Source organism: Muscardinus avellanarius (genome assembly GCF_963383645.1).
Source record: "Muscardinus avellanarius genome assembly, chromosome: 2".
Lineage (NCBI taxonomy): Eukaryota > Metazoa > Chordata > Mammalia > Rodentia > Gliridae > Muscardinus > Muscardinus avellanarius.
In genome coordinates, this window is record NC_137787.1 from 31,464,813 (window position 1) to 31,490,514 (window position 25,702).

A 25,702-nucleotide genomic window follows, 5' to 3' on the forward strand; every position below is an offset into this window, starting at 1 on the left:
GTAGAGTCGCAAAACACTTTTAAAATAGATAAATAAAAAGGTAAATACATAAAGCTATCGGAAGCTATAGAGAGAGAGTATATAAGTTATCTTCTGAACTAAATCATTAACACAAAATTAAAGGAGATTCTGATTCAGAGACATAAGAAAAATTTTCAAAGACTTTAGATGAGAAGTCCCCAGGCCCAGGAAAGCTATTTCTACTTCATTTTCCTCAGTGAATATTGAGATCATAAATCAGAAAAAAAAAAAATTATCTAAATTCAAAAGGCCCTATCAGAATCTCATCATATGCTCTTTAATTAGATTTCAAGAGCAGTGGGGTTCTTTTGGTACTCACAGATTTCTCAACATTGAAAGCTGGATAGACCAACAACTTTGTTGAATCAGCCCATGTTAAAGCTGAGCTATCACAACTCTAATGCTAAACCAGTGAAGTTCAAGGGTGTGACATTAAACCCCAGGTAGAGTCACTGTCTTCAGGGCCCTGATTTGTTTAGCACAGCCACGAGGCTATGCCTGGCCTACCTAGCCAGAAGAGAAGATATAGGAAGCAGCCATGCCTCCTCATCCCAGCTGAGACCATCCCAGACTGGCTGCAAGTGTGAGCTTGGCCAGGTTCCACTGGCTGCCTTGGCACCAACCACAGATGCAGAAGTGAGCGCAGCACGGCCAAGATCAGCAACGCTTTCTCGCAAGTCCTGTGGATCTGTGCACTGCTGAGTTCTAGAGGGATTTCGTTTGTAGCATTATCATGGCAATAACTAATGAATACTATTCTCTTATGAAGTAATAAAAATTAATTATCAGCAAAATAAACATTAAAATGCAAACACGATTCTTCTTTATTAAAATAGGGGGTATTTATAGTTCTGTGATCTGGCTTCTCTACAACCAGCTGCACATACCTTCCCTCCAAATACCTCGCTGGATGTGCTTAGACAAGAGTAGTGCCGAGCCACAGCAGGCTCAGCAGCACGGTGGTAGAGGTTGCCTTTCCCGCTCTGTTGGAGGGCCAGTATTTGTCATACACATCATCCAGAATGGAGAGCACAGCCTCCATGGTCTCCTCACAGGTGGGCTGGATCTGAGCTTCGGGCAGAATGAACCCATAAGTTCCATTGTCCCTCAGTTCAAACGTGTATGAGAAGGGGATCCCGATGTCTCGAGCCCAGTCTCTCGAAGACCCTGATGTGGCATCTAGAATTGAAAACAAGTAGCAGTCGTACTTGGAAAGGACAGGATTCCATGGGCATTTCAGGGAATAAGGGCTCAGTCCATGAACTAGAGAAATGATTTCAGAGCATAGTCCCCTGGAGAGCTGCCCTCGGCCCACCTGCCCCCACTCCTCCCTGCTCCTTAGTAGCAGGCTTTCTGTCTGGCACATGGCAGAGATTTGGTTAAAATTCCTTAGGTGAATCAAAGACCAGGAAATTTCTTGTCACATGGCAAGGGTGAACTTGTCTGAAGGATGAGAAATAAATTGACCCACAGGAAAACTATTGCATTACATTACACAGGTGGGCTGCTAGAGAGCGGAGGTGGAGGCTGGGGCTGGGAGAAGTAGTTGGCTTTCCTTGCAACTAAATTGTTTCCTCTTAGATTCTTTTCTCAGGCCTCGCCCTTCTCTGGCTCTTAGCCCCACCTGATGGGTCCTCTGGGAATTGAATCAACTGACCAAGGGTTCAAGGACAATGTCCTTCCTGCGAAATCCTGGGCCTTCTAACCTACCAGCAATTTCTAACTAAAGCCAGGGAAGTTCTGGTCTGGTCTGAGCCAACGAGATTTTTTTTTTTTTCTTTATTCCACTCATACCTTATCCCCAGAGAGTGTAATTCTGGACTCATTTGAACTCCCTTTTATCCTTGGTCATTTTTTATTTCTACAACTCCCTGTTGATTCCAGGACCTCTTCTGGTCCTCTCCTGCCCATCTCACCACCCAGGCTCTATTGATTTCTTTTGTGCCTTAGATACTATTGAAAAGGAGGAGGGAAGTAAAGAAAAGAAACTTACATAAAATATCTATACTCGATCCAACTTCAAAATTGGTTCCATGCTTTGCTTTCAATGCATTTGCTGCCTTCTGTCCAACTTGAATCTGGAGGCAGGAAATACAGAGGGGGGAACGGAAGAGAGAGAGAAAGAGAGAGAGAGAGAGAGAGAGAGAGAGAGAGAGAGAGAGAGAGAGAGAGAAGAGGAGAGGGAAAGATATTAGCATGAAAAATAAATCTGACATTCCATTCCAAGGGTTTGCTTTTATGTCTAGGTCTGTGTTCAGAGTTTAGATATCTTTCCAACTTCCTATTGGACCTCTGTATCTAAGGAGCATGTAGGTGCCTCAGATTGAACACATATTTAATTTCTTCATCTCTTCTGACTCTCTTGTTCATGGCCTTGCATGCTCCCCTAACATGTATGCAAAGAAGAATAAATACGGCAATAAGTGGTGGGGGTATCATAGGCAGCAATCAATCCTGCAGGTATCTTTGACTCTCCTCTCACTTACCAACTCTCATTTCCGGAGCCACTGCCATATATCAGACTCATTACCCTGTCCTGGTCTGTTGCATCTTCTAATAAGTTTCTCTTCCTCTCATCAACCCTTATCCCAATTGATTCCACCTGGCCTCCAGATGAGTGAAGCTATGATCATGTTGAAAAGCTTTCAATAACTCCAGGTTGCTCGCTGATCTGAGAAGCACAAGTTTCTTGGGCTGGTTTTTGAGATCTTCTACAACATGGCCCTAACCACCCTGTCCAATACCATATTCTAAATGCCCACCCTAGAGTACAGTCAAACTCAAATGTTCCCACTGTTCTTCAGACATGCCACAGTTCCTCAGCCTCTCCACTTTGGGGATCACTATCTCTTATCTACTTGCTGAAATTCTACCCACTCTCAAAGAAAGGGCTTTTGCAAATGCCAACTTCTTCATGAATCCTTATCTGATGACCCCAACAGAATAGTTTCTTTCCCCACTTTGAATCTCCCATAGCTTTTTGTTCACACCCCCTTTATATTTCCTCTCTTATTTTTCCTTATAGATATTTGGTGTGCATCTCTCATAGACTTACAAAATTTCAGAGTTGAAAGAAAGGCACACCTGTCCCCACATCCACCACAGTGTCACCTTATTCCACTGGAAATCCCTCAGAAACAGACGATTTATAAGGTCTCAGCCTTTCTCTCTGCAGACCCTTTCTTGAGATCAGAGTCACTGAGATTCAAAACGATTGGCTATGCTCTTGAATTCCTGATAAATGTTATTGTATAGAGCCATCGACTTACCCCAGGGTCCCCAATGCCATGTTATGCCCACCAGATGTTGTGCCTCGTGACTTGTCCTTGGATTCTATACATACACCACCACACCTTCTCTTTACTCTTGCCTGCACTGTGACCCACCATGGCCTCAGCCCTTAGGGCAGCCTGGCTACACTCAGCTCTCTTGGCTCTTGACTGATGCTGTGTCTAGTTTTAGATCCTGTCTTTCTCTTTCTCTACTACCCAGCTTACACTAGATATGACAGAGCAGTGCTTGGGTAGAGGGTTAACAGGCCCAGAGAAATTTTAAAGGAAGAATCAAAAAGGCAGTAAGTGGTTGTGGTGGCGAGGTCAGAAGCAGCAATCAAGAGTCTTCTTAAAACACTTGGGACTTCCTGTGTATGGCTAAGATAAAAGAAAAAATTACCATTCAATTGAACACATTTGCAAGCTCCTTGCTTTCTCTCCACTCACTGCTCAAAATTCTTTGATCATTCTGCCCTTCGCGCTCTTCTCTCTCTCTCTCTCTCTCTCTCTCTCTCTCTATCTCTATCTCTATCTCTATCTCTATCTCTATCTCTCTCTCTCAACAAAGATTCTAAGACTACCTCAACTCCTGGGTGTGTTGCCCAGAACTTAATGTTTAGGAAATGTTGAAGAGGTACAAGGTATTAAGCTAGTTTAATTATTTACACTGGAAAGAGGACAAGAGCTACTTATAAAAAAGAAAAGCAAATTATAAGAGGGAGGGGAGAGTCAGAAACGGGATTTCTGGAGAGAATCTGGAATCTGGTAAAGAAATGAGACTGAGAGGCAGAAAGAAGTCAGGGAGCTACTGTGTGTGGTAAAATTAAAAAGGGGGCTGGGGAAAGTATTGCTGTGATTGACTCTTTTGAAGCTCTTTGGGTATTATTTAGTACATATATAAGTTGTTTATAATTTGTTTATAATTATTTTCAATTCTGATATAGTTATCTGCTTCTTTGAAATTCTTTTTTTTTTGGGGGGGGGGTTACTGGGGATGGAGCTTTTCTACCTCTGAGCTACACTCCCAGACCTATTTTATATATTTTTTTAAATTTGGAAACAGGGTCTCTTAAGCCGGCGCAGCTGGCTTCGAACCTGCACGATCCTCCTGTCTCTGCCTCCCAAGCTCAGGGATTACAAGCGTGCCCACCATGCCTGGCTGTTTCTTTGAAATTTTATGTTAACTGGTTTATGGTGGGCTGAACCTTCCATTTGGAATGCAATGATTAGCCTCAGGCTACATTTTCTATCCAAATGACTCCTTGCTTTTATTTATTTATTCCAGTTCATTCTACACAGTTCTTTTTCCCATTTCCAGATTTTACTTATATATTCCCTATAGTTCCTTTTTTTCTCAAATCCTTGTTGACAAAAAAAAAAAAAAACCCACCTTTGAGCCGGGTGTGTGGCTCATTTGGGAGGCTGAGACAGGTGGATCACAGTTCGAGGCCAGGCTCAACTACTCAGTGAGGCCCTCCACAACTTAGTGAGATCCTGTTTCAAAATAAAAAATAAAAAACCCAACTAGGGTTGTAGCTCAGAGGCAGAATGCCCCTAGGTTCCATCCCCAGGATTGGGGGAAAAAAAAAAACAAAAAACCTTTGGACTTTATGTTTTAAGGACTTTTTTTCATTAGCAATCACTATGAGAAAGCTAATTATACACACACACACACACACACACACACACACATTCATACATACATATACACACATATGAAGTGTAGAGTTAATATTCTTAGCTTATAGATTTGGTACTTTCTGAGAAGATGTAGTGGAAATCCCCAAGATTCTGATTTCAACTTCTGTTTTTAGAGGCTGAGCTCCTGAGTCTATGTATCTGTTCTTCTGGTGCTATACGAGGCCATAGAGAGCCAATATCTACATGGTCCTTTTTCTCAGATTAAAAGTGCTTCCTTATAAAAAAAAAGATTAAAAACTCCTTTACCAGAAGAGCACAATATGCATTGCTAAAGGCCTTTCACCTGCTCAAATACTCCTTTACTGGGCCCAGAGAAATGCATATAAGCATATATTTACAGGGAGGTATGCAAAAACTTTAATTAAGGCCTTGGCATGTGTGAGGAAGAGGACAAGAGAGGAATAGTCCTTGGGGTGAAGTGGAGAGGTTGATACGAAGAAAGCTCACATGGAAATACTGGAAGCATGTGAGTCATTAGACTCTTTACAGATATTCTAACGTCTAGGGTGGTTTAGATAGGGACTATATATAGTCATGTTTCCCCTACATAGTGATTGCCAAGTTGTCTAGCAGGCAATAAAAGGTTTATCGTGATTTCTAAAAGCTTTTGGTTTTGTAAATATAGAGAGGCTAATGACTAGTCTCTGGTATTTCTATCTAGTGCTAGAAATGAAAATATCCTTGGAGCATTTGGCTTGGTTCTGTGTCTTTGTAAACCGTATCAAGGATTACCTCCACCCCCAACTTAAAAGCATTGCTGAGTGGTTTGACACATGATGGCAAATTTTTCACCCTGTCCATTTTTGGAAAAGTTTTGGAGATTAATGTTTTTGATAACTCTTTATCACCTGAGACTATAGAGAAACAGAACAACTTACCAGTTTCTATGCATAGTTTTAAGGACTTGTCAGTATTTTCACTTTACAATTACCTTCTAGTAGTGTCAGTGTGGTTGCCCCAAGTCCTTCCTGAATTCTTGCTTGCTCTAGCCTGTAGTCACAGGGCCAGACAATCAATAAGCAATACAAGACCCTCTGGCCTTTGAATATAAGCCTTGCAAAATTTCCATGTACTATCTGTTTTCCTGAACCCCAAATAGAGTAACATCCTAAGAAAAAATACTGGGGTATGCAAGTGCTGGTGAAAGGCAGGTCTTTCTGCTCCTGGAAGGACCCTTCCCATGAAAGATCTACAGTGTCTTTAGAGATTCATCTGGCTTTGCCACAGTTCCCTTGAAAGAGAAAATAGAAATCTACAACTAATATCACAGGAACTGGAGATAAGGAGGGTTCTGGGATTCTTGACTAAAATGTCTGCTTCTCCATATTTCTTTTTTGAAAAAAATAAAACTTCCAGGGCTTATAGTTGAGGATGAAATAATGCACAATTGACTGGAAATCTAAATTGATCATTGCTGTTAAGTTTTAAGCTCTTTCTGAGCAGAGAGAAACAGTGTAAGATAGAGAGTTGATTAGGTCAGCCTCTGGAGTTGCGGCCTGGGCTACTATTTGCTATCTGCAGGGTTCTGGAAATATAGTTAACTCCAGGTCACAGTTTCTACATTTTCAAAGTAAGATTATTATACTGCCATAGGGTCAAATGAGATAGTGGCTGAAAATTCCCTTTGCAAATTGTAAAGATTTAGGGCCAATGGGAGTTATTTCCAAATCTTACAAAATAATCACATAGTACATTTTTTCCTGGGTTAAGAAAGTAAAAAAGTTATTTCAAAAAAAGTACTTGGTTATTGCTGGATATTTTTTACTCCTGGGGGAGGAGCTTCCTGGAGCAAAACTTTGCAGTGTTTTTTTCCTTGGTTTTATGTGTCGTGCCCAGCAGGAGAGGGACAGGAGCTATAACATAATCAATGAATCACCTGGCCTCTGTGATTATTAACAACAGAGCCTACTCCCCATCCATCCCAGCATTTGCACATTATGAGGAGCTTCTCTAAAACCAAAAAGATAAACAAAACATAATAAGCATTGGCAAGAATGTGGAGAAATTCAAACACTTGTGCAGTTGGTAGATATATAAAATGGTGCAGCCACTATAGAAAGCCATATGGACTTCCTCAAATGACTAAAAATAGAATTACTGTATGATTCAACAATTATACTTCTGGATATATATCCAAAATAATTGAAAGCAGGGTCTGGAAGAGATATGTGCATACCCATATCCCATAGAGCATTATTCACAATATTTAAAAGATAGAAGCAACGCAGGGGTCCACTGGTGAGTGAATGGATAAACAGAACATGGCATAAATGTACAATGAAATGTTACTTGGCCTTAAAAAGAAAGGAAATTTTGGCGTATCTTACAGTATGGATTAACTTCGGGGATATTATGCCAAGTAAAATAAACTAGCCATAAAAGGATAAATGCTGTATGATTCCACTTAAATGAGTTATCTAAGATAGTTAGATTTAGAGAAAAAGAGAACAGAATGCTAGCTGCCAGGGATTGGAGGGAGAGGGAAATGGGGAGTTGTTGCTTAATGGGTATCGTTTCGGTTATGCAAGCTGGAACGTCTCTGGTGATGGGTTACACAACAGTATCAACAGTGTGAATATTCTAAACTGTATACTTTAAAATAATTAAGATGATTAGTTTTATGTTAGGTGTATTTTACCACAATAGAGACTGAAAATAAAAGAATTAAAGATAGTAAAGATTCCAGCAAATCTGCATGTACCCTCCCTTTGATCTGTGACTATTTGTCCTCAGTTTCACAAAAGGGCAAAGAGCCCAGTTCTTTCCAGCAATTCTGCACACCAGTGCCTAGGGTAAACACAGCTTCAGAGAAAGACCCAGATAAAACACAGTACAATTTTTCTGCCCCAGCTTGCCTCTTGCTGGCACTTCCCCTTACAAATATTCCCAGGGAAATGAGGAAGGAATCATTTAGGGAAAAAAAACAGAGCATTGTGTTTAGCAGAGAAGAGAGCAGATATTATTTAGCCATGTTATTTTAGATATGCCATATTCCACTAACAGCTGGCAAGTTCTTTAAAAGCATGGTTCAAAAGCTGTAATTGCTGAATGGAGCTTCGAGAAAATTTACAGAAATGAAAGCACATTTCTGCAGATTATTAGCATAATCATCTCATTTATATTATAGACAAATACCTAAGATGTCTCCCAACTTGACACTTTATGAAACAGGTAGTTAATTAATGTAGGTAAAGCAGCATTTAACCCGAAGCCTTCCCAGCAGGCATTTGGCAAGGTGCAAAAAGCAGGAAAAATAAAATACGGATGAGCAGAGAGAAGAAAAGGGAGACTGGAGCCAAACCTTAGAAATGGAAATCAGAAAAAAGGAAGGCAGAGGTCCTAGTCAGGTTTCCCTAGATGCTTACCAGTTCTTCATGGTTACTTGCTTTATTTTGAGTGTAGCCATAGGGCAAGAGAATGAACTGCCCATAGGAGTGCATGGTCAGGAAGCACAAAATGTCCCCCTTCTTGCTCTCTACAAAGCTGGACACAGCTTGAGTCTCAGGTTCAGACAGTGGTCCTGTCCCACAGAATGTTAAATCTTCACAGTCATGGGATGCACCGATACCTGGAAAGTACAGGAAACCACAAGAAAAGCTTCATGACCTCAGTTTAGAAATACCGAGGGCAAGGAGTCATCCTCACTCAGAGCATCTGTGGGTGGAATCAGGGCTTGCCCTTGGTTGTCTCAGTTAGTCGTGGCTAAATTAGTCAACTTGAATAGTCACTGAAGACAGGAGGAACTCAGAAAACTGTAGATGAGCAAATAAGCTGACCTGAGGGGGATAGAGGGAAATTCCCTAATGTACATGATATCAAAGTCAATCACTAAGCCAAACATGAGGAGGAGGGAGTGGGGAGATTGGGGTGGGAAATGGGTAAGGGCTAACTGAGCGATGTGTGCATGTATGCCTCTACCATCTTGTACTCCATTAAGATGTATGACTACAATGCATTAGGATTTTGAAGCAAAGTTCATGGTTACCTGGGCCAGGAGGAAGAATGCAAAATAAAATGGCATTTCAGTAATCTTTGCTTAAACCTTTAGTGAATCCTGAAACAGATGGTTGGAAATCAATTCTCAGGTTCTTAAGTCAGATTCTGACCTTCTTACTGGCCCAAGTATCTCCTTCAGGGTGTTCCTGGCTTAAGTCTCATTAGAACTATTTTGCAAGGATGTACGTAGTCCTCCTCATTAGCTATAATAAAGCTCATTAATAAAGCCCAATGGCATTCTATGTCTGTGCCCAGCCTCTCCGAGGCTGTATCACATTGAATTCTCATGACGACCTTCTGATAAAGTGGTATCATGAGGACCCACATTTTACATAAGAGAAAACTAAAGCAGAAGAGAAAGTGGTTTTTCCAAGACCACACGGCTGCCAAGTCTGCATTTTAACCCTTGCCATCTGGTGAATGGCAATGCTCTTAACCACACCTCCTTCTTTATTTGCTTCCAATTCCTTAGGCATATTGAGATCTGGAAACATAGGAATGCCAGAAGGAGAAGGAAAGATTTGCTTTGCTTACTGCTCTCCTCCCTGCTGCACAGTAATCCTCGAGGGTAATGCTCTGGTTTTTATTTTCTTTATGATGATCTACATATTTTAAAGCAAAGATCTATGCGTGCTGGTCTAGTTCTACTTTGTCTTTGTTTAGCTAACCATACTTGAAAAGAGTTCTGCACTTGAGTGTTGATGACTTTTACTATATAGATAATATTGTCTCTTTAGAAGGAATAAAACTGGTCAGAATGCTCAGAAAGCTGTACAAAATTTTCAAGAATGGTATCATTAATAATTCACTGTTACCTTGCTTTTTATTTCACTCTCTCTTTCTCTCTCTCTTTCATCAATTCATCTATTAAATATGTACTTACTACACCAGGATACATTGAAATTTCGATTGAGATCCGATCCAAAACATGTGCCATTGTTGTGGGATGACCGGGATTTCCTCCAAAGACGATCCTGTAACAGAGGAAACTAGAGATATTGCCATTCTAAGGTTTCATAAATCATAGTGTTAATGATGGTCTTTGGATATAAAAAATGTTTCCTAGGATTATCTGGAAAATTTTGCCTTTAATACTGTAAAGTCTGTGTGTATAAATTTTTAGTCCTAACGATAAGCGATCAGTCCCCAGTAGCAAGAACCAGAAGTGTTGCAAATGTGTACACAATCAAATTGGAGGAAGGTGCTTGGCCTTTTTCTTGTGAGCAGATCATTTTCCTTGTGAGCAGATCAGCCATACTTGTGGACGTGACCTGCTTACTCAGAGCAAGTTTCGGAGTAATTTTTTTTAGGGCTGACTGATATAGGATGAAGGAAAAACAGGCTTGACAGATGGAAAAAGGCTGTTCCAGGTGTAGCAGGGATGGTCTCTGCACATTTCTGGAAGCAGATGACTAATGAGTTGAGATGGAAAGAAAGACAAGTTCTACCAGCCAAGCTCAAAGGGAGGGACTTGATTTACACATGGGGCCAAAAAAGCTGTTACAGAGAAAGGAGCTTCATGAAGGATCTTTCAGGGGGATGGTGGAAGGGAGAGAAAATGTCCTTTAGAAAGAAGAACTCTTATTTGTGAGGTGATATACTTTAGAATCATTGCAAAAAAAAAGAAGTTATCTACTATCTATTACATAAGAAGGGATATTTGACTCTATATAAACAATAACACTGAGCAATGTGGACTGGTTTGGTATTTATAAATCACTTATTCCCCTAATGCTTCTAGAACTGATTTGCAGAGAATACAGGTTCATATATGAGTTTTATATTAATATACTCCTAACTGGGTAACAGGCAATTCATAAACATTAAGAAGGTGGTACAGCTGGGCATGATGGTGCACACCTGTAATCCTAGTACTTGGGGGGCTGAGACAGGAGAATCACAGGTTTAAGGCTGGCCTCAGAAACTTAGCAAGGTCTTTAGCAACTTAATAAGATAGGTTTCAAAATTAAAACAAAAAAATAGAGCTGTATAGCTCAGAGGTAGAACACCCCTGGGTTCAACCTCCAGTACCCTGCCTGCACATACACAGAAAGATGGTAGAGGCCGTACATGGTGTCTTATGTCTGCAACTCAAGTACTTGGGAGGCTGACACAGGAGGATAGCAGGTTCAAGTCCATCCTTAGTAACTCAGCAACTCTGTTTCTAAATACAAAAGCAAAAAGTGTTGGAGTGTAGTTCAGAGGTAGGATGCCTCTGGGTTCAATATCCAGTACCACAAAAAATAAAATAAAAAATTGATGAGAGAGGAGAAAAACTAGTTCTACTGGAAAACTTGGAAGATGTAGATGATGTAGATGTCAAAAACAAAGAAAACGCCCAAGATAAACGTCGACAATAAGAAGGCCTTAGGCCTCCTCAGTCCTAAAATTATTATTTTTTTTCTTTTTGTACTGGGGATGGAACCCAGGGGACTTCTACCTCCAAGATCCACCCCTAGCCCTATTTTTTATTATTCTTTATTTTGAAACAGGGTCTTACTGAGTTGTGGAGGCCTCACAAAGTGGCTGAGGCTGTCGGCAAACCGCGATCCTTCTGTCTCAGCCTCCCAAATGCTGGGGTTACAATGTGCACCACCATGCCTGGCTTGGTTGCTTGATTTAAAAATGTTTAGCTAATTTTTGTCCCAAATTGAGTTCTTTTTCTTTTATATTGATAAAATATATTTTTATAGCTAGAATGGCTGAGTTCAGAAAAATTTCCAAGATGAAGCTTTAGTTCATGAACACATGTCAGAACCAAACTCAGGGCACTCACAGTGGTCCAAGTGTAGATATAACCATCTATGTTGAGAACTGGAAGAATGTAGAAGTCCAGGTTGCGGAGGAGCCTGCTTATTCTTGAATTGTCTCTGTAGTTTTGTAGAATCTGGACATTAAGAAACATTTATAATGATTCTAGGAACTAGTCTTTTCTCTCAATTTTCTATGAATTTCAACTTAATTTTAAGAACTGGCTGCATAGCATGTCTCCATCCTCCAGCCCCCAAACCCTCCCCAGTGGTCTTATTCTTTATAGTAGTGGCATCAGAGTCACCTTGAGGACCTGTTAAAGATTGCCCAGTGATACTGGCCCCCTTTTTTTCCTCTCCCCCCCATTGGTTTCTAATTCGCTAGATTTGAGGTGGAGACAAAAGTTTGTATTTCCAGAAAGTTCCAAGTTGATATTGATGTTGTTTTGGGGATCACATTCTGACAACTTCTCTTTGTGTGTTATTAATTTTTACATTTGGGTTTCTGAAAAGACTTACTAAAATAATCATATTAATTTTATTTTTTATTGGGTGTAGTATAATTTTGCATCATAATAGGATACAGAGTGTCAGAAAAAAATCCATGGACACAACTTTTGTTGCCTTCCCCACTGGGTCTTCTCCACCCTTACCTGGCAAGTCTTTGAGATTAGAATTGGTAATTTTGCATACATTCATGGCATTATTTCTACTATTGCATCTTTATATTACTTTTAAAGATGTCTTACTCTAATAAATATGGGTTATGCATGTATCATTGTAGTATTCTGACTAATTCTTTTAGAAAGATGCTGAGGAGTGGCATAGCTGGGTCAAACACTTGTTTCAGTCCTAGACTTTTGAGGAACTTCCATATTGATCACCATAGTGTTTGTACCAATTTCTAGTCCTACCAAGAGTGTATAGGAATTCCTATTTCACCACATCCTCACCAGAATTTATTATCACTTGTGTCCTTGATGATTGCCATTCAAATTGGAATTAAATGGAATCTCAGTATAATTTTAATTTACATTTCCCTGATTGCTAATGATGTTGAATATTTTTTATATATTTGTCGGCCATTTATATTTCTTCTTTTGAGAAGTATCTATTAAGTTCAATTGCTATTTTATGATTGGGGGGTCTATTACATTTTTCAGTGTTAAGTTTTTAAAGTTCTTTATATGGTCTAGATTTTAGTCTTCTCAGAATACTATAGTGTTACATGTACACCCATGTTTATTATAGCACAATTCACAACAGCCAAATTATGAGACCAATCTAGGTGTCCAACAATAGGTGAATGAATAAAGGAAATGTAGCATATATGTACAATGTAATTTTACTCAGCCATACAGAAAAACAAAATTATGTCACTTGTAAGGAAATGGATGGAACTGGAGAATATTATGCTAAGTGAGATCAGCTAGTCTCAGAAAGTCAAAGGCATCTGTGTTCTGTCATATGTGGAATCTAGAATGAAAACAGAAAACAGAAGGGACTTCAGGTCAATGAGGATAGAAACTAGTAGAATAGTGGGGGGGACTGAGGAAGGGAGCAGTTCAAATAATGTCATGTCTATCTATGAAAGTATCAGCGCTAATCTCGCTGACATGTGTGGGGACGGAGCAGGGGAGCAGGCTGTGGCATGGAGGAAACAGGGCAAGTGCTGTGTGCACGGATGTCGGTTATCATTTGAGTCTTGCTATGATGTAAAATTACAATGTGCCAAGTAAAAAATAAAGGTTTCTTACTCCCTAAAGGGGATATTAATAATATACAAAACTTCACTGTGATAGGTATTTTCCATGTGCTAAATCTCCTTATTCACAAAGTAGGCACATGAAGCCATCATTTCATAATCCTCCTTCACTGTCCCCCACTTTGGTACTAGAGATTAAACCCAGGGACATCCTATATCCAGACTATACTCTCAGCCATATATTTTTTTAATTTTTTAAAAATTTTTTATTGGTGCATTGTATTTATACATCATAATGAAGTAAAAAAAAGCCTGTGTAGACATAAATGCACACATCACCCAGCCAGCCCCCTCCCAGTTCCCACCCCACTCCCTCTCCATCCCTCCCTCCCATGCTTGGCTTAGTGGTTGACTATGATATGAATAAGTACATTGTGCGCTTTAAAGAGTTTCCTTCTCCCCGCCTCCCATACCCTCAGTTAGGTTGCCTTATTTGCTCCTCTCTAGGATCTCCTTTTTCACCTGGAGTTCCTCCTATGACCCTTTTCACCTTAGCTTTCACATATTAGGGAAAGCATCTATTTTCTTACTTTTTGTGAGTGACTAATCTCGTTTGGCATAATGTCCTCCAGTTCCATCCCTTTCCCTGTAAATGCTGCAATTGTGTTTTCTTTATGGCTGAGTAAAATTCCATTGTGTACATATCCCACACTTTTGTAATCCATTCATCTGTTTATGGACATCTTGGCTGGTTCCATAGTTTGGCTATGGTGAATTGTGCAGCTATGAGCATAGATACACATGCAGTAGTTTGGTAGTTTGGTTTACTTTCTTTTGGGTAGATACCCAGAAGTGGTATTGCTGGATTGAATGGTAAATTTGTCCCCATTCTTCTGAGGATCCTCCATATTGTTTTCCAAAGTGGTTGCACTAATTTGCAATCCCACCAACAATGTTTTAGAGGTCTCACTAAGTTGCTGAGGCTGGCCTTGAACTTGCAGTCCTCCTGTATCAGGCCCCTAAGTACTGGGATTACAGGCATGTGCCACCAAGCCTGACTATTTCATACTTCTTTTATAAATGAGAAGCTAGAGTTCTTAGTGTAGAAAAGTTGCTCAGTACTATTAGAAAGAGGCAGACCCAGGATTCAAACTCATATTTGACTCCTAAGATGTGTCCTCTTCTATGCTCAGATATGTTTATCCTCCAATAAAAATTATTTTAGATGCACCAGAAACATGAGGATACTGATTCAGTTTTCAGCAAACCTACCCTATTCATTATTTCTGTTTCATTTGAGTTGAAGGACTGGCTCAGTAAAGAGTTCCATTGTTAATATGTGAAAGAGGCATGGATTCTAAGTAGCCAAGAAGTGACCGGGTATTTTATGAGGTGATTTACCACTACTAGGAAACTAAAGACACTTACTTCTTTCACAAACCATTGGCAGAAAGCAGGGGCAATCCATTCCCTGGCATGAATTCCACAGTCCATCCAAATGATCTTCTTGAGGTTATTAGATGGTTGGCTAATCTGGAGAGGGGTGGGGACATTTGTGATCCATTACCAAATAATTGCTTATTATTTTAAGCCACTGTTCAAAACCACTAGTTTTTAAATTCCTGAGGAGGTCCCTTCCTACTCCACTCCGTGGTTTCAAGAAGGTTGCAGGACATCCACCGATATGACCGTTCTCTTTGCTATTCTTATCCCTCCTTGCCTTGGTGGCTATTCTTAGGACTTGTGACATCCACCCACAGGATGGTCCTCCCTACCCCCTAAGTTACTCCCTAACTATAAATAAAGGCATAACTTCTCAAGCCACAAGCTAAGAGGCTAAATCTGTATGACCCTTATAAAAACTTCACACGTAGAATTCATTCAGAGTAGCAAAGTGCATATGAGGTAACAATCAAGAATCAAAGGCCCTTTTCAACTCAGTGAGACCCTGTTTCAAAATAAAGAATAAAAAAAATAGAACTGGGGTTGTAGCTTGGAGGTAGAATTCCCCTGGCTTCCATTCCCAATATGACAAAACTATATATCTACATCTATAGCTATCATCTATCTATCTATCTATCTATCTATCTATCTATCTATCATATATATATACATATACATATATATATATATATATATATATAGAGAGAGAGAGAGAGAGAGAGAGAGAGAGAATCAAAGGTGTTTAAAAGTGAATCCCAATCTTCACTTAAACTCCTTGAAACTGTGAATAGATCAAGATGCAGTCTTCTGTAACACCTATTAAATCCTTCTTCCCCTCAGAGATTCCTCCAGCCACCACTAACCCAACTTTCTTTCTTCTCTTTATTTTCTGCCAATTTGTTGTTATTCTTGGACATTGGTTGAACCTCATTCCAGCAAGAAAGATGCCCTTCATATTCAAAGGTGTGTGGAAGTGAGAACTACATTAGCAATGGTGAATTTTCTTTGGCAGAGAAGAGGCTGTATACGGTATCATGCTTATAATGGTCAGATCTGCTTTGGATTTGTACATGACATGAACCAATACTGTTTATTGAAAGACACTGGGCGCTGAGCTGATGAGGGTTCTCTCCCTCTGCTAGACACTGACAGTACATGGCTGGATCTATCATAGCCAGGCAACATTCTACTTTTGGTCTCATCTATTTTCAAAGATTCCAGGGCAATCCCTAATCCACCTTTTACCTTAATTTTCTCTAATAATTACCCCTTTTAACAAATACATGTATGTTAATTATATGTCCATCTTTATTGCCTCCTTATTCTGTAATCATGCTATTCTTTATATGTGCCAGGCAGAAAATACTTGGTGTCATGATGGCTGACTCAGCTCAGAGTTTGAGAGTCTATTAAAAATTAGGTTGACAAATGCCCCATGCTCAAAGTGCCCCAAAGTGCCCCATGCTCAATGTATCACTGACTACTATTCAATCTCTTGGTAAATTCTATTTCTGAGCCGATAATTTTTTTCTGTAGTTACAGATAACTCTCAAATTTGGGGTTATGCTTTGTAAATCAGCATGTCTGCACCAGTTAGTAGAAGATCAGAGTTTTAAGTACTACTAGGCCAGACTACCATAACAGTGGTTCCTGAAGAGTGGTCTTGGACCATCAATATCAGCGTCACTGAGTTACCTGGAGGAGAGCTTGCTAAAATGCAGGTGGCCTGTTCCCCATCCCCAGAGCTTCTGATTCAGCCAATCAGAGGTCAGAGGATGTGCATTTCTAACAAGTTCCCAGGTGCTGCTGATGCTGCTGGGCCAAAGACCACCCTTTGAAAACCATTGGTTGTCAACTCCAGCTACAGATTAGAATCACATAGGGAGCTTTTAAAGAAGCCCTGAACCCCTCCTGGAACAACTAGGTCACCATCTCTGCAGGTGCCTAGACACCAGGATTATTTGGCAGCTCCCTGGGTGACTGCAATCGGCAGCCAGAATAGAAAGTCACTGGTCTAGGACTGGAAACCCAGAAGTCCTGGCCCTGTGGATGACTAACTCTCCAGCTCCAAATGCTTTTCGTTATGTCACAGGAAAAAGAGTCGGGGGAACATGGAGATCAGGCTTTCCCCTGGCTGTGCAATTATCTGGCTGTGTAGCCTTGCATAAGGCACTTCCTTCTCCAGGTCTGTGTTCCCTCAACCATATAACAAAAGAACCAAAAATGAAGTTTGTGTGTGGTTTTAAAACATTTTTAATGGATAAAAACTTCTTTTAAAAATGCATTTAAGAAATACTTAAAATACAGGTTATGAGTAGCTGAAGGGCAACTGGAAAATCGTCCACTTCTGGGCCCTGCTGCTTCTAGTTCCTGTCTCCCATTCACAGGATTAAGGCAAAGGCAGATACAAGTGTGGAATTTGAAAAGCCCAGTTTAGAGTAGAAAAGGAAAGGACTTTCTGCACTGATTCTTCTGACATTTTCCACATTTCTCGTAGAGCCTGTAGTAGTAAACAATATCCTCAGATTTGGGGGCAAGGTGTCCTCCCAGTAAGATCCCACTCACGCTTTGCACTCACCTTTAGTAAATACATGGGCCGGGTCTCATAGGTCATGCCTAGGAAATGCTCCGTCACCACTTCTGCATAATTCTCACTAATCTGATTCATCCACTGGTAGATCTGAAACAGCCCAGGAGGATGGAGTCTGTCAACAGGAAGGCGGCTCATTGCCTCTAAGATAATTGCCACTTTCACTAAGACACCGAACTCTGTACTCTGCTCTAGACTGCACCAGCTCTGTGATAAGCAAAACAGAACACTAAGCCAGTGAGCCATTACCTCCCACCTTTTCTTTTCTTTAAAGATCTCCCCTGCCACCAAGTCCAAGGACCACTTTGAACTTCATGAGTAAGGAGTGCAGAATTAACAACTCCAGTAACCCACCAAGAAGGCTCCGGAGACAATGCATAACAGCACGTCCTTCTCACTGTTCTCAGGATGAGTGTTCACATGGCACAGAAGCATGCCAGAGATTTCAAGTCGAGGTTATTTGGTGGGATCTTCTTCCATCTTTTCAAACTCCTGACTGCTGTGGTTTGGGTGCTATTTGTGTTTCAAGGGTTCATGTGCTAGAAGCTTGATCCCCAGAATGCGGATGTGGGAGCTGGTGGAACCTTTGAGAAATGTGGCCGAGGGGGAAGTCTTTAGGCCACTTGAATCTTTGCCCTTAGAAGGGGATACTGGTCTTTTGCAGTGATTCTCTTGAGAGTGAATTAGGATGAATGTGACTCCTGAGTCTCCACCAGCTTCCTGTTCAGCCATGGGATTTTGTCCTCCCTCATGGGCTCCTGCCATTGCCACTCACCATGAGCTGATGAAGTCAAGAAGGTGGTCTTCACCATAGACCATACCATGCTTTTTGGACTTTCAGACTCCAAAATGGGAGTCATAAACCTCTTTTATTTTTAAAGTTAGGTTTGCCTCAGGCATTTCATTATAGCAATGAAAACCTGACTTAAACAACATATATATTTGCTAATGTTCCAAGATGAGAGAAAACCTGAATATACAATTCCAAGAACACGCAAACTAATTTCTAACTCCATATTTTGAGCCCCTCTAATTCCACAGGATTTTAATGAAGAAGCATCCTTTTTGCATCCCAAAATATATTGTGACAACCTCCACCTTCCCTCCTCTTGTCTCCGTTGCTCACCTCCTCCATGGGGTGGTATATGTTATAGGAATAGGTTTCCAGGCTCTTCCATGAACTCCTTGTCTTCTCCACACTCAGTTTACTGTGTTGTGCTAAGGATCTTCAGAGAGAAAAACATAAGACAAAAAGTACGGAAGAAACTAAAATGTTCTAAAGGTTAGAAAACCTGGTATAAAAGGTAGTAAAATGAAGTGTACACTGGGTTTAAAGTTCAAAAGCCAATGTTGGAGTCTTGGCTCTGTGATTTCCTAATTGTGAGATTTTGTCATAGAGTGAGGACCATAATTACAATCTTACAAGGAAGCTAAGATAATTCAGTAGAATGTTGTTTATAAAAAACACTTTGAAATTTGTAAAAGAAATAATGGCTACGACTTATTGAACTGGAACTTTTTATGAGACATGCACTGTTCTAAGCAATTTAAATCTCATCTTATTCTAACACTGTGAGTAGATACTCTTATTATCACTCTTTCAGTTATGAAGAAACTGAATGACCAGGAAAATGTTACTGAGATTTAAACTATGATAGTCTGACTAAATTGCCTATAATATTAACCAATGTAATAAACATAATGGTGAGAATTAACATTTATGAAGTGGTTTATCTTTTGCTTAAATCAACAATTTTGGGAGCACTTTTAGGCTCACAGAAAAATTAAATGGAAAGTACAGTCAGTTTCTTTACACCTGCTACTCCCCCCAAACCACCCCCACTATGGAGATCTCACACCATGTGGTGTGTTTGTTACCACCAATAAACCTATACTGACACATCCTCACTCAAAGTCCAAAGCTTACATTAGAGTTCACTCTTGATGTACATTCTAAGACTTTGGACTTCAAATATGTGATGATATAGTATCGTACAGAATAGCTTTATTGCCTTAAAGATCCTCCATGCTCTGCTAATTCACCCCCAACTTCTCCACTTCCTTGGCAACTGCTTATTTTTTTCTGTCTCCATAATTTTGCTTTTTGCAGAATGACATATAATTGGAAGCATGAAAGGTGTAGTATTTTCAGATTGCCTTCTTTCACTATTATGCATTCCCTCTCCATCTTTTCCTCTGTGTCTTTTCATGGCTTGGTAGCTTGCTTCTTTCTTAGTACTGTATAATATTTCTTTATCTGGATGTACCACAGTTTATTTATCTATTCATCTACTAATGAACATCTTGAATGCTTCCAAGTTCGGGCAACTATAAAATTATCATAATTATTCACATGCAGGTTTGTGTGCAGACATGTTTTCAGTTCTTTGGGGTGAATACTAAGGTGAATAGTAACACTGAATTATACAGTAGAAGTATCTTTAATTTTGTAACAAATGGTCTTCCAAAACTGCTGTAAGAATTCACATTGTCGCCGGGCGTGGTGGAGCACATTTGCAATCCCAGCATTTGGGAGGCCGAGACCAGAGGATCGCGGTTCGCGGACAGCTTCAGCTACTTAGTGAGGCTCTCTGCAACTCAGTGAGACCCTGTTTCCAAATAAAGAGTAAAAAAAATGGGCAGGGGGTGTAGCTCGGAGGTCATTTTCACCAGAGTAGTGAATGAGAGTTCTGGTTGCTTCACATCCTCAGTGTCATGAGCTAATGATCTGGGCCTAATGGTCTGTGCTAATGATCTGGGCCACTTTAATACATGCACAGTGGTATCTCACTGTTGTTTTCATTTGCAACTCCCTAACAAAAAGTGATGTAGAACCTTTTTATGTGCTACCTTGCCACCTGTATTTCTTCTTTTGGTGAGATACCTGTTCATGTTTTTGCACACTCTTCAATTAGGTTGCTTTAAAAAAATTTTTGGTACTAGGATGGAACCCAGGGACATTCTACCTCTGAGATAGACCCTCAGCCCTATTTTTATTCTTTATTTTGAAACAGGGTCTCACTGAGTTGCAAAGGGCCTCACTGAGTAGCTGAGGCTGTCTGCGAACCGCGGTCCTCCTGTCTCAGCCTCCCCAGTGCTGGGATTACAAGCGTGCACCACCACACCCCAGCTAGGTCACTCTTTTTTATAGGGTGAGTTTTAAAAGCTCTTTTTATGTTTTGGATCAGTCTTAGCAGGTGAAACCTTTATAAACATTTTCTCCCATTTCATCACTTATCTTCTCATTTTCTTTTGCAAAGTAGTTTTTAGTTTTAATGAAGTTCAGCTTTTCAGTTATCTTCTTCATGGACTCTGCCTTGTTTTCTTGTGTCCAGAGTCATCACCATACTCCAGTTCACCTAGGTTTCCCCTAAATTATCTTTTAGGGCTTTATAGTTTTGCACCTAACACTTAGGTCTACGATACATTTTTGAGGTAATAGCTGTAATTCCCTTCTTTTGTATGCGATGTCTAGTTGTGCTAGCATTATTTGTTGAAAAGAATATTGTTTCTCTCATGTATCATCTTTGCTCTTTTGTCAAAGATCAGTTGACAATATTTCTGTCCACCTGTTTCTGGGCTCCCTGTCCTCTTCCATTGATTTATCTATTCTTTTGCCAATATCACAGTGTCTTCCTTACTGTAGCTTCATTTTATGTCTTGAAGTCAGGTAGGGTCATTCTTCTGACTTTTTTCTTCTCCTTCAATACTTTGTTGGCTATTCTGAGACTTTCACTTTTTCACATAAATTTTAGAGTCAGTTTATCAATAACCACAAAATAACTTGCTGGTATTTGATTGGGATTACATTGAATTTATAGAGAGAGTTGGAAATAATTAGCATCTTGACAATATTACATTTTTCTGTCTATGAATATAGACTATATTTTTATTTGTTTGGGTCTTCTTTGCTATCTTTCATTAAAATTTTATAAGGTTTTTCATATAGACTTTATGTATACTTTGTTAGATTTCTACTGAAGTATTTCACTTTTGAGACACTACTATAAATGTAACATTTTTTATTTCAAATTTTACTTGTGCATTGCTAGTGTATAGGAAATTGACTTTTCTATATGAACCTTATATCCTGAAACTTTACTATCACTTTCTATCAGTTTCAGGAGGGTTTTTGTTGTCATCGTTGTTGATTCTGATTTTCTATATGCACAGTCATGTTACATCTGCAAGTAAGAACAGTTTCTTTCTCTCTTCCTAGTCTCTACCTTTTATTTCCTTTTCTTGTCTTATTGCATTAGCTAAGCTTTCTAGAACAATGTTGCACAAGAGCAGCGAAAGCAGATATTTTTTCTTCACTTATCTTAGGAGAAAAGTTTCTAATTTTTTACTATTCAGTTAGGTCTGGGTTTTTATGAAGATATTATTTATCAAGTTGAGGAAGTTGGCCCTTTTATCATAAATTGATTTTATCAAATGGCTTTTCTATATCTATTGATATGATCATCTGATTTTCTATTTAGCCTATGATTATGATATATGCATTAGTTTATTTTGAATGTTAAATCAGCCTTGCATAACTGGAATAAATGCCACCTGGCTATGGTATATAATTATTTTTCTATATAACTTGATTAGATTCATTAATATTTTTTGAGGATTATTTTATCTATGTTTATGAGAAATACTGATCCATAGTTTTCTTTTCTTGTAATGCATTTGTAAATTTTGGTATCAAAATGGATAATGTTGGTCTCATAGAATGGGATAGGAAGTATTTCACTCTGCTTCTAACTTGTACAAGAAATTGTAGAGAATTGGTATGATTTCTTTTTTTAAATGTTTGATAGAACTCACCAGCTAACCCATCCAGGCCTGGCACTTTCTATTTTAGAAGGTTATTAATCATTGACTCAGTTTCTTTAACAGATATTTTCTTGTTCCTACTGTTTACTTATGGTTTATCTCTCAATGAACAGTTTAGTAAAACCATTCAGTGTCTTCCCTATACAAGATATTGTGTTAGCACCTGAGAGAACTTATTCACATATAGAATATAATCTAATTCTCACTACAATCCTGTTGAAGTGTTATTATCCATGCTCTACAAACAAGAAAACTGAGACCAGGAGAAATTAAGACATTTTCAAAGTTTCCCAGAGCTAGTAAGTCATACAGCTAGTATTCTATATGTTAGCCACACAAAGATTTGACAAATGCTTTAGTTTCCTAGCCAAAAGGCTTTATTTAAGTAAGAAGTGGGGTTATGTTTTCTTTTCTTTTCTTTTCTTTCTTTATTTTTTTATATAGTGCTGGGGATGGAACCCAGGGGCCTTCTACCTCCGGACTACACTCCCAGACCTATTTTATATTTTATTTGGAAACAGAGTCTCACTAAGTAGCTGAGGCTGGCTTTGAACCTGTGTGATCCTCCTGTCTCATCCTCCGAAGTGCTGGGATTACAAGCATGCACTATCATGCCTGGCATGTTCTCATCATGAGATCATACTAATTGAACATTCATTTACTCAACAAATATGAACCGAGTGATTACTTTGTCAATGGCATTGTTACATGGGTTTTTGGAGATGACAGGGTGCAAATGTTTATATTGTGACCCACAATTACAAAGAAATGTGTTAAAGATCTAGTTAGTTAATGTTTTAATGATTTTTATCTATTTTTCTCATTTTTTGGTCTTTTATGGTATTGAATCTTCTCTTTCTCTAAACCTTCCTTTATTTGTAAAGTGAGAAGAATAGTACCAAAGATTCATATGAGAATTAAATAAACTTGTTCATAATTAACACATGGTCAATTTCTTATACATAGTAAATTCCTAACAAATGTTAAAGCGCAGTAATTGAAAACAAAGCAAAATCTCTATTTAGTAACAATGCCATTAAAAACAAAAATATACAGAGAACAATTTAGCCATCTAACTAGTGTTAATCTTAAACTGTGCCAAACTACAAAGTGCTTTGATATGATTAAATAAAACATAAGTTCCATTAATATCTAAGTCCAATAACTAGATATACTGTATCTTAAAGTCTTTAGATCTAGTTCATTTAGCATCTTGTACCACAACTACTTCAATAGATATCAATTTCTCTGCATAATTCTACTACTTTAAACTTGGCATTACATTTATTATTATTTATTATTAGGTATACTACTAATAATTTGAATTTAACAGAAGTTCTTTGTCCTCAAAATTTTAAATGTTTTATTGCCTTATTGAATAAAGCTTATCCTATTTAGCTTGCCCAAAGGAAAAATCTTATAATATTGGATTATCTAAATAATTAATTAAAACAATGGAAATAAATTTTAGGAGATTAAAAGAAAAGCAAATGCTATTTAAATGATCATATCAAGGAGAAAAATGCTCCCTTATGTTAGTCATAGATTAATTTCTAATATTTACCACTCATCAAACTTTAAGTAAGTAATAATTCTTCAGAGTTAGCAATTTCAGTGTAAAAATATATATTGTCAGCTAGTGAAACCCTGCTTTAAAAACAATTTAAAAAAAATAAGAGCTAGGATGTGACTCAGAGGTAGAATGACCCTTGGTTCTATCCCCAGTACAACACACATAATATATGTACAATATGTTGAGATTGCTTTACAAAAAATACTATTATTTTATAAAGAAAAGTACATATAGCCCCTAGTGTGTTTAAAGTTCATAAAAATTCAATCTACACAGATTTTCAGGGGCACCTTTTAAGTCTTTTTTAACTTAAAAATATACGTTAAATAACCCTTAGTTAACCCTTTCTAAGAACCATATACTAGGCACTGATCAAAGCACTTTATTTTAATTTTTACCTATCCATTAAACAGCCCAGGAGGTATGGATTCTTACTACTATAGACAATAGCAGTAATAGATAGTAGTAATAGAAATAAAGATTTCTCTCTTGAAGCTTAAAATATACTTAAGAGACCAATACAACACATGAAAAATAAAGTAACTTAGCTATTAAATAATAAGGCATGAGGTGTAATTAGCTAGTGCAATGATTACAACCAAAAAAATGGTGTTCAAATTTTATTGAGGGGTTGGGTCCTGTGGAGCACACCTGTGATCCCAGTGCTGGGAGGCTGGGACAGCAACTTAGCAAAACTCTCAGAAACCTAGCAAGATCCTGTTTCAATGTAAAAATAAATAAATAAATAAATAAATAAATAAATAAAGGCAGAGAATATAGCTCAAACATAGAATGCCACTGGGTTTAGTCCACAGTACCCTCCCACACACACAAATATATTGAGGTCAGGAAAGGGAGAGTTCCAAACTCAAGCATAGTCAATAATAACAACCACCAACATTTTACCAGTATTATACATGCCAAAACTGTTTTAAGTATTATCATCTATCTCTCTTTTAATCTTAACAATCATTCTTAAAATATACTATTATTTGTTCTCTTTTTTTCCTGAAGACATTGTTACATAGGCTAAAGTATTTTTTATTATGCCCTACAATCTCAGTTAAAATATTTATTAGCCCATTTTTAAATTGGCTGTCTTTGATTTGGCCAAAAAGAGAACAACAGTAACTATTAGCATGAAGAAACCACCAGGAGATAATTTCAACTGTTTTTCAGGATGAAGAAGAGAGTGAAGAAGGGAAGATCCCCCTTCTCCCTCATCCCTCACACTGGTTGCCCGCCCTGTGGAATCCTGCCGAGGAATGAGGTCACTGAAGATAATTTCCTGTTAGTGCTGGGACCCGAGACAGTAGCTTGTCTTCCTTCATATAGTTTAGCAAATGTCTGGATTTTATCTTCATCACAGTTATCTGTTTGGTGGTGGAAAGTGAGTACAGTCTTCTCTTACTACCCTAAAATGGTGCTCAAAACATATTGAGGGGCTGAGTGTGGTGGTGGGTGCCTATAACCCCAGTTCTTAGGAGGCTGAGACAAGAGGATTGCAGTTTAAGGCCAGCCTGGTTGGTATCCGTAAGGGTTTAGTTATAGGAACTTCCCCTCAACAGATGTTAGAGTCCCTTCTATAAAACGTGGTATTTATATATTACCTACACAGACCTTCCTGTATACGTCAGATCATTTCTAGATTACTTATAATACAATGTGAATGCTATGTAGACATTTTTTATACCCTATTCTTTAAGGAGTAATACAAGTAAAAAAAATTCACCTACATGTTTAGTATAGATGCAATATTTTTTCAGATATTTTCAATCTGAGGTTGATTGAATTGGTATATGTTAAACCCATGGGTAGAGAGGGCTG

The 25,702-nt window shown here is 38.7% G+C and overlaps 1 protein-coding gene across 1 annotated transcript in view; it reads right to left on the minus strand.

The window, feature by feature from the left end:
* Positions 1–937: 937 nt before the first annotated feature.
* CPO (carboxypeptidase O) overlaps positions 938–25,702 on the minus strand; it is a gene marked incomplete at both ends in the record, with an annotated part of 28,328 nt that continues 3,563 nt past the window's right edge. Inside the window, 8 exons of the mRNA XM_080689338.1 lie at positions 938–1,200; positions 2,015–2,099; positions 8,360–8,562; positions 9,874–9,964; positions 11,767–11,877; positions 14,874–14,978; positions 17,467–17,568; positions 18,605–18,704. Of these exons, the coding sequence (XP_080545464.1) occupies positions 938–1,200; positions 2,015–2,099; positions 8,360–8,562; positions 9,874–9,964; positions 11,767–11,877; positions 14,874–14,978; positions 17,467–17,568; positions 18,605–18,704 (1,060 nt within the window). The remainder of the gene's footprint in view (positions 1,201–2,014; positions 2,100–8,359; positions 8,563–9,873; positions 9,965–11,766; positions 11,878–14,873; positions 14,979–17,466; positions 17,569–18,604; positions 18,705–25,702) is intronic.